Source organism: Helianthus annuus, chromosome 8 (assembly GCF_002127325.2).
Source record: "Helianthus annuus cultivar XRQ/B chromosome 8, HanXRQr2.0-SUNRISE, whole genome shotgun sequence".
NCBI lineage: Eukaryota > Viridiplantae > Streptophyta > Magnoliopsida > Asterales > Asteraceae > Helianthus > Helianthus annuus.
Window position 1 is genome coordinate 25671598 of NC_035440.2, and position 9521 is coordinate 25681118.

The window sequence follows — 9521 nt, forward strand, 5'->3', positions numbered from 1 at the left end:
ACCAAAATCACCAATGAAAAACCAACTACAAATGCAGCAGCAATGTCAATAATCGAGCGCCATATACGAATATACCCTTGCACCAGGCGGCGGTGGTGGCAACAACCCGTTAATCCACAATGGGCCAGGAATGAACCAAGAAGCATCTAGCTCTAATATCTCTGGTCCGGTTCCGTGGGGCCCTGCGATGGGCAGTGTCATGGGCGGTCCGAATGAAGGGTTTTTCACTTTTTTGATTATATGCATACCTTTTGGACCCCATGGGTGGCAAATTTATGGATTTTGAAACTCTCAAAGCCATGAACAATATGATGTAGCTCAAAACAGTTTTTAAATCTTATATTCGTTTGAAATTTGAATGATTGTGGATATGACCAAGGAAACTTTCAAGTATAAATCTTGGGATGATGTTCACAAATATCTTTTGACAGTCAAAGTCGTATTAGTTGGCAAAGTTTTTGTAGGCATTGTTTCTTGTTAGCACTTGCAATCTGCGACCACGTTGTGCCCAACATATAACATTTGTTGGACTTCCAGCTGGGAAAATGACTATTTTGTCTTCTAGTTCCTATGTTTATTGTGGTTTTGCCTTGAACATGAGGGTGTTGTACTATTACAATTTGTAACCAATTACTTAGTTGAGCAAATATATTTAAGATTTCATGCTTATAAACTAAAAAAACTAATAATCATATTTGTAATTTTCGTTTACTTATCTAATCATTCTTATGTTTATCGGTAACATTTTGAGTTGACAAAAGTTATTTATAATTTTGTGTTTGATCAATGAAACTAAAGATAATTTAGGATATTAACATCCAACCAATAACAGTCTTTGAATTATGTTCAATTAATTTAATCATGAAGCTTTAGAAAGTGTTTTGTTATAATATCTACTCCCGGAGACTACATCCTTTATAATTTTTTTTGGTAGCGTGTATATCAAAGTTGTTTAAATACTATTTAAGGTAAAGAAAATCCAACAAATATTTAAAATACCGATTCATGGAGAAAAGATTACTAAAGATGTTATGATTCAAATACAGGAATACTTCAAGTATACGTGTTTTAAGAATAACAACTTAAGACGTGTTACAAATTAATTTAATCAAGGGTAGGGTGTAGTTTTAATTTTTTATTCATGTTTTCAGGTTTAGTAAAATATATCCTATTTTCTTATTATAGTCTTTTAGCTTATTAACTCACACAGTTTGCTAACATCACGTTCAAAAAAAAAATTATCTTGTCTTCTATGAACACATTTTTTTTCTCTGTTTTTCATAACATAACATGTTGCATCCTCGATGATGTGCTTTCAAGACTCATTAAATGATTATATCTATGTTCCACAGTAAAGATTAACAAATAATCATTGTTATAAAATATTGTACAACTTATTTTAGTCTACAAACCCTGTGTATGATCCTTAGTTAATCAACTTATCTAGTTTAATCAACTGGTGGGCAAATTGCATATATTTTATTTTGTATCGTGACATGTTTTTGAAGTTTAAACACCACAAGATTTAGTAGAAAGTAGACCAATCACATCTTACAAACGAATACAATCATTTTATTTTCATATATGGCAAATTAAAAAAAAAAAAATCAATTCCACTAATAAAGAATATTCTTCTTAACTAAAAAAATGGATTAAATCATTTAAGTTTTGTGGTGACACAAAACATAGGGTTGGTTATAACATTCGTCAATAAACAAGGGGTCTCGACAGCATGTACGAAAACTTCAGTCTAATCATCGATGGTGGTTTGACCTCGCTCAGAAAATGCTTATTCGAATTTTGCCTGCTTAGCCAGGCACAAGCAAAGATTTTATCTCGGTTCAGTTAGAAAACGAGCCAGACACAAGCAAAGATCCGTTCAATTTAGTTCAGCTCGTGAACATCGCTATATTCATCGAGGGGCCATCGAAACGGAGAAATCCGACGGAAATGGCCCCATTTTCTCCATCCATCTCTGCGACTCCAAATACAGCTTTGAAATTCGACCCGTAACCCAACTTATATCGGGTCTCTTCTCCGGATCCTCCTCAACACACACCAACCCTAATTGTACCATCTTCATCGCCACCTCCTCCGGAAACGAATCTTTCAACCGCCTATCCATCCACCGCCGCACTCCTCCGCTCTCCACCGCCTCTCTCGCCGTTTCAATCAACGAAACTCTCACATAATCTCCACTCTCATTCTCCTTCCGGTACTTCAACGGCTCTTCACCGGACAAAATCTCCAAAACCACAACTCCGAAGGCGTACACATCCGATTTCTGCGTCGCAATTCCACTAGATTGGAATTCCGGCGACATGTAGCCTCGAGTACCTTCGAATTTCACAAACTTCGAATCCGATTTAACCGAATCCGGTTCGGATCCATAATCCGTTTCACCGCAAAGCTCCGCGGTACCAAAATGGCATATCTTCGCATTCAACGATGACGATTGCGTAACAATCACGCTACTGCTTTTAATATGATTATGAATAAATTTCTTCTGTAAACCTGTTGAATTATGAATGTAATCCACACCGTGAGCAAGATCAGCAGCTATCTGAATCCGAGACATCCAATCGGAAAGTACCGTAAAGCTAGGGTTTCTATTGTTCTTCAAGCAATTAGAGAGACTAACACCGTTAACATAATCATAAACCAGATATATGTAACTACCAGACATCGAAGCTCCTCGAAGCTTAATCAAACTCGAGTGATGACTTTTACATATCACGAGAAGTCGTTGAAGAAGCTCTTGTTCATCAATCAGACGCCTGAATTTCCGTTGGAAGACGATGACGTCATCGCCGCGGATGACGCAGCGCCAGGCGGCGGAGGATGACGATGATGAGTATTTTGATGATAGAAAACCGTTTGTGGCGGTGAAGATCTCTTTGAAATGGTAAACGTGAGGGTTTTCCGGTAGGAAATCACGGAGACTGGAGAGTGAGCTATGGCTTGAAACCGATGATTTCCATGAGTCCTTGTTGTAACTGTTGCCGTTAGTTGAAACGGATGCCGGTACCGATGATGATACGGATGATAATTCAGGGTGAAATTGATTGGATCTAGAAGTTGTGGTTGTTCTTGATGATGAGGTATGAGATGTGGTATTTGGAGATTTAACTGTTGGTTGAATTACGTGTTCGGTCATCTTTTTCTTCTTCGACATACAACTGCAAATATTGTGCATATTTGGGGAGATTTATGTGGAAGAGGGTGATGGAAATTGTGTCGTTGTCTGGAAGTGAAACATAGCGATCACAGGAGATTAGTGAGAGAAGAATGGGATTGAATGAAGTTGAGAAATGTTTTCAAGACCGGTGGTGGACTGGTGGGGATGGGGTTTGAAACTTTGAATAGAGTTTTGTAGCTTTTCAGTGTAGTCACTATCCACCAACCTTTGACCATTTTCTTTCTCACTAAGGGCCCAAACTTGCCACCGAAATGAAATATTAGTTTCCGGAAAAGAATTGTGAAACGTTATTTTTAACCCGCTTAGTACGTAGTACGTAGTACGTAAAAGTGTAAAACTATGCTACCAACGTTGTAAGGAGAGCGTAAAGTTATGTTTAGTAGCAACTGAACTACAACTAAAACTAGGAAAAACGTTAAATAAAAGCACAAATTTCTAATACCAAGTGGTTTATGTGACGTAAAATATAGACGAAGCCGAGGGGGTAAAAAACTTGAGGCATCAAATGTGACCAGGGGCGGACCCACATTGGTACCACCGGGGTCCCCGGACCCCAATCTTTTTTAAAAAAATAGTAGATTCGGTATATTAAATTGTATATGGACCCCATAAATACAATTATGTGGACACCATAGAAATAAAAAGAAAGCTGGTGTAGTGGTAAATCTTCCTCTTTTCCATCAAGAGGTCATAGGTTCAATCCTTGATAAGCCCATTTTTCTTATTTTTTTTTAAATCTAGTTCAAACCTCACTTTAACTCGACTCGAACGAGGACCACCCCGAAAATGGACCCCATTGAAATAAAATCCTGGGTCCGCCACTGAATGTGACCAACAAAATCCGTGCTAAGTAGTAAACGGACGACAACCAAATTCGACAAAACGTAAAACAACACTAACAAAAAATAAACTAATTTAATTTTTGTGTCAAAAAACATAAAAAAATCCAAATTTTTATTACAAAATAAAAAACCTTAAAACTTTGTAAAAAAAAAAAGACAAAACCAAAAAATGACAAAAAATTACTATTTATCCTAATGTTATAAATTAATATATATACACACACATACTTATCACTTTCAGTGTTGCAAAAGTATGCCTAAGCGCTAAGTAAATCCTCGAAATTTCACCAAAAGTCTACCTAGGCGTTAAGGGGGTGGGGGTGGTCATCAATCATCACTCGCAACACCCAATCAAGTTCCGCCATGTCATCAACCATTATTTCATCACTCACAACTTTTTTTAGTGGTAATGGCCATTACTCACCATCACACCCAACAATTTCCTCCCAACCAACAATTACCCTCACAACATAAACACCATCACGCGTTGAAGTTGTATGGTGGCGGTGGGCTTTCTCAGTTCATCACGCGTGGAAGATTCCATCACGCACAAACACATGCACCACCCCCAGTCCCCTAAGTTAGTCCTCGAAACTTCACCTTGCCGATTTTAATTAAGTCGGATAAACCTAGGCGGGGGCGATCAAAACTTTGTCTACTCGTGAAGGGGTATGGTCCCATATCTCGCGTCAGCACGACCGCGAGTGACCATTACCCTTATCAAAAACCCCCACCAGCAAGAACTTATCTGTGTCCGTGCGGGCACGCGCGAACACAACTGTCGAATCCAATCGGTCAAGAGATAGGAAAACAAAGATAGGCATAAGCGATGCGGCCTGACACCGCATCCTATGAACATCTCCTTACTTGTGTATGAAAACGGGTGTACGCATAGCGATGCGGCCTCACACCGCATCCTATGAACGTTTTCTTCAATACAAGGGATCTGGACAACAGCAACAGTCACCACGAGTGGCGATGCAGCCTGGCACCGCATCCCGTAAACTTAACCAGAGTAAGAACGCGGAAACAACAGTAGTTACCGCAGGCAGCGATACGGCGCGACACCACATCCTGCCCACGAGGCAAGTGGGACTGACGTCACAGAACAAGTGGCACCAATGACAGTCGCCTGTCAGCCCATACGTAAGCAACAGACTGACATCGCAGTAGGACGTGGCTTCACCTCCACAGCCGACAAGCCTGACACACCTGCATAAGGGCGGCGTGTCGTCAGTCTGTCAACTCAACCATCCTCCTTCACTCCTCGGCTATAAATACCCATCTCAAACCATGTTTGAGGTATCTCTTCACAACTCTCTCACTACTACTACTATCACACTTTGCTTCCCAAACAAATTACTGATTCTCACGCCGGAGAGTGGTAACAAGGAGCACCCCCCACCCCATCCTCCTTGTTACGAGTCACGGCTTGTTTCCTTGTGCAGGAGATCAACCAGCGGACGATCCAGCCAGCGATCCTCGGAAAGAAGGGATTAACCCTACTTGACGAGACCACTGAGTTAACCCCACCCGGTTAACCATTGTTTTATCATTGGCGCCCACCGCTACTCTTAGCACTTTTTCCACATTTCTTTTCTTTCCCAAGATCATGTCTGATCGTCTAAACAACACTACAGGGGATAGCCCAAACCCCACAAACCCAAGGCCTACGGGGACCATTCCTCCACCCCCTGGCCATATTGGCACATCAACGCAAGGGGGCGCATCCCTTACGTTCGCACAATATCTGTCTCAGTATGCATCTGTGATACCTCCAGGCACGAACCATCATGCCTGGTATGACCAACAACAAGCTATGCTGGCCGCAGCATACAACAGATCTTGCGTAGAAGCACAAGTACCAGTCGGGCCTACCCCGGCGCCGCATACACCTGCGGGTCGTATTTTACAATACGACGGAAGGACCCCCACACACCCAGCCTCCCGAAGTAGGCGTGAATACCGCGGCTCCTCTTATTGTGAGGTCCGCACAATTAATGAGGACGATTCCTCATACGGGTCCCGCAGCAGGGGCTCAATACATAGCCGCCTGGGCCCTCAGGGCGAAAACAAGCGGCAATCCACAGCCCATCGCGGCTCCGGCATCCAGAGCCGGCTGGGAACGCAGTCCCACCACGAAAGACATGGCCGTACCGATCCGGACGACCATACATATGGCGGGGAGTCCCACGCTACTAGCAGCAGACCGGGAGGACGCAATTATGTTCCTCCCACTTAACCCCGCACCACATACCTCCGCGCTGCAAAGCGCCAATAGAGCCAACCCTACAGGCCAAAATCTGCGGCCGAAAACTACAAGTTCGCCCCGGAGATTGCCCACGCCGATGTCACCACCACTAAATTCCCATTAAACATTGGGAAATACAACGGTTCGTCCGACCCGGACAATCACATGAACATCTTCACCGGCGCAGGGTGCAACGGCAGGTGGGACGAGCCCACCTGGTGTCATTTTTCCCCCAGACCCTCACGGGCCTAGCGAGGGCTTGGTTCGATTCTTTGCCAGTGGGATCACGGACCTCATTCGAGGACTTGCAAGCAAAGTTCCTCGCACATTTTAGCCAGCAGCGACGTCACGAACGTGATTCTATGGACGTCATGAACATCTGGCGCGGAGACAACGAATCCTTCGAGTCGTTTGTCGTACGTTACAACAAAGAGTGCCTGGAGATAGGCGGCGTTGCAAACCAAATGTCACGCAACCATTTCATTCGAGCCGTCAAGGACGAAGAAATGGTTATGACCATCTCCGGCATGGAAGGCTTGCCAAAGAAATGGGAAGACGTCATGGCTGCGGTCAAGACGTACGCCCAGACTCAGCGGTCTCTCAAGCCGCATGTCACAAAGGCACAACCACAAGCGGAAAGCCAGTCCTCCCGCCAAGAGCCCAAGCGCAACAACAAGTGCAACCGGTACACATGGAATCGCGGCAGCGATCCCAAACCATATGTCTCGCGTAGTAACCAGCCCAACGCAAGGGCAACAATCAACGCCTAACGTGAAAACTGTTGGTGCAGTCATCTGTCGTCTTCGTCTTATGTCGAGTCTCGGTTCGTTGCGGATTTGATCATGCATGACATCACATAGGTGATATCATAAATGGCATCACATAGGTGACATCATTGATGACATCACAACTTGGAATGCATGAAATATGTAAATTGGAGGTTGACCGTTTGAAGAACTATCATTTCATGCATGACCGTTTGATTGTGTATCTTCCGTTTGAGAGAGGGTCCGTTTGAATGGTCCAACCGTTTGAAAGGTAGTGGCCGTTTGAGACTAGTGTCCGTTTAAGCATGTTCAAACGATAGGGGGCTTGTAGTATAAATAGATCTCAAACGGATTCATTTGGAACTGTCAGGCAAAGTGATACCGAAGTGCTGCCGGTATTTCCTCTCATTGTAAACACTGTTATTTGAATATACAAGAGGTTTAAAGTGTATAGCAAGCTGTTTTTCACATCCGTTTCTTTATTTCCGCCTCTGAAACGGACTAGAGCTCTTCCGAACGACTCATTCAGGTCTAGATCGATCCTACAATTGGTATCAGAGCTCAGGAGGAGGAGTTCTTGCCATATTCAGCTTGAAAATCTGATTTTCTACACCTTCTGTTCAAAACCGATAAATTTTACGGTTAAAATCGGCTCAAATCTTCACACTGTGTTCGGATTTGACAATTAACAAAGCCTTAAAAGTTTCAGACTGAAACTCGAACTAAAACTTGATAAAAATATGGTTTCCGTTTGAAATTGTTCGACAAATGATGATGTCATAGACCTTTCCGTTTGAAACCGGATCCTATCATTTGAAAATATGCATTCTGTTAGAACTATCGTTTGAGAGAGGGTCCGTTTGAATGGTCCAACCGTTTGAAAGGTAGTGGCCGTTTGAGACTAGTGTCCGTTTGAGCATGTTCAAACGATAGGGGGCTTGTAGTATAAATAGATCTCAAACGGATTCATTTGGAACGGTCAGGCAAAGTGATACCGAAGTGCTGCCGGTATTTCCTCTCATTGTAAACACTGTTATTTGAATATACAAGAGGTTTAAAGTGTATAGCAAGCTGTTTTTCACATCCGTTTCTTTGTTTCCGCCTCTGAAACGGACTAGAGCTCTTCCGAACGACTCATTCAGGTCGAGATCGATCCTACAATTGGTATCAGAGCTCAGGAGGAGGAGTTCTTGCCATATTCAGCTTGAAAATCTGATTTTCTACACCTTCTGTTCAAAACCGATAAATTTTACAGTTAAAATCGGCTCAAATCTTCACACTGTGTTCAGATTTGACAATTAACAAAGCCTTAAAAGTTTCAGACTGAAACTCGAAATTAAACTTGATAAAAATATGGTTTCCGTTTGAAATTGTTCGACAAATGATGATGTCATAGACCTTTCCATTTGAAACCGGATCCTATCGTTTGAAAATATGCATTCTGTTAGAACTATCGTTTGAATGATCTCTTCCGTTTGAAGATACCGTTTGAAATTGTCACCTGTCCGTTTGAAATGTGACATGATCGTTTGAAAATTGCCATGACCGTTTGAAAATTTTGAGTTAATCGTTTGAAGCTGAATTGATCGTTTGAAACATAATTGTCATTTGAAAATGATTCAGCATTTCATGTGATACGTGTCTTAATCTGATCAAATGTCATCATTGGGTTTGAATTAAAGTCAGTTTACATGTGATAGATATTAATGAAAAGCTGTTTGCCCAAGGTTTTGCATGTGAACATGAGTGAGGTCAAATGAAAACATGAATATATAAAGATGTCTACCCAAGTGCATTGAGTTGTGAAGTTGTGTAATTGGCGGCCCAATGAGACTCATATTGGAAATTGAGTTGTCAGTCCACTAAGATCATTCGGCCCAATCAACCTATATTTTGGTGTGCGGCCCTATCAAATAACATCAAGTGTCGGCTATTAAGTCTTGGTTACCATGTTATAGAATCAGTTTGCATGTGATCTGTCATGTATCAGTTATATCGGCCCAATCATATAAAGGAACCGACCCATTGAATTGAATTGCATGTGCAATAATTAAATGTGTTAAGAAATTTGGTTCAATCAGCTTGATCATAATATCGGCCCAATCAAGGATTTCTTTTAAAGGTTGACGGCCCAATCATAGAATCATTTGGTGATATAATTTCGTCGGCAAATATTGATTTGATTAAATACATTGATTGCCTCAATAAAGTTTGAATGATATTAATGATGTCGGCTAGAATTAGAATTTTGGGTCCAATAAAAAAGTGTTAATAGAGTTTAAAGGTCCATATATTCAGCCCAATCACAAAATAAAATTGTCTGGTGTCGTCAGCCCATATTTTCAGTTCAAGTCATAGTATCAGCCCAAGTTCAAAGCTTAACAAGTTTTTGGACTTTGAAACTGGTTTTAGAATTTGTGAAGTATTGTAAAGGTGAATTCTGGTTCACTCGGTTTGAATTC

General features: G+C 41.7%; 1 protein-coding gene across 1 annotated transcript; it reads right to left on the reverse strand.

The window, feature by feature from the left end:
* Positions 1–1551: 1551 nt before the first annotated feature.
* Positions 1552–3333, reverse strand: LOC110872457 (lysM domain receptor-like kinase 3). Its single transcript, XM_022121253.2, has one exon. The coding sequence runs from the start codon at positions 3194–3196 to the stop codon at positions 1913–1915; it is 1284 nt and encodes a 427-aa protein (XP_021976945.1). The 5' UTR covers positions 3197–3333; the 3' UTR covers positions 1552–1912.
* Positions 3334–9521: the final 6188 nt, after the last annotated feature.

Bases quoted from the DNA above. Each gene is read 5' to 3' on its own strand.
- LOC110872457 (XM_022121253.2), bottom strand. From the start codon at position 3,196: ATGCACAATATTTGCAGTTGTATGTCGAAGAAGAAAAAGATGACCGAA.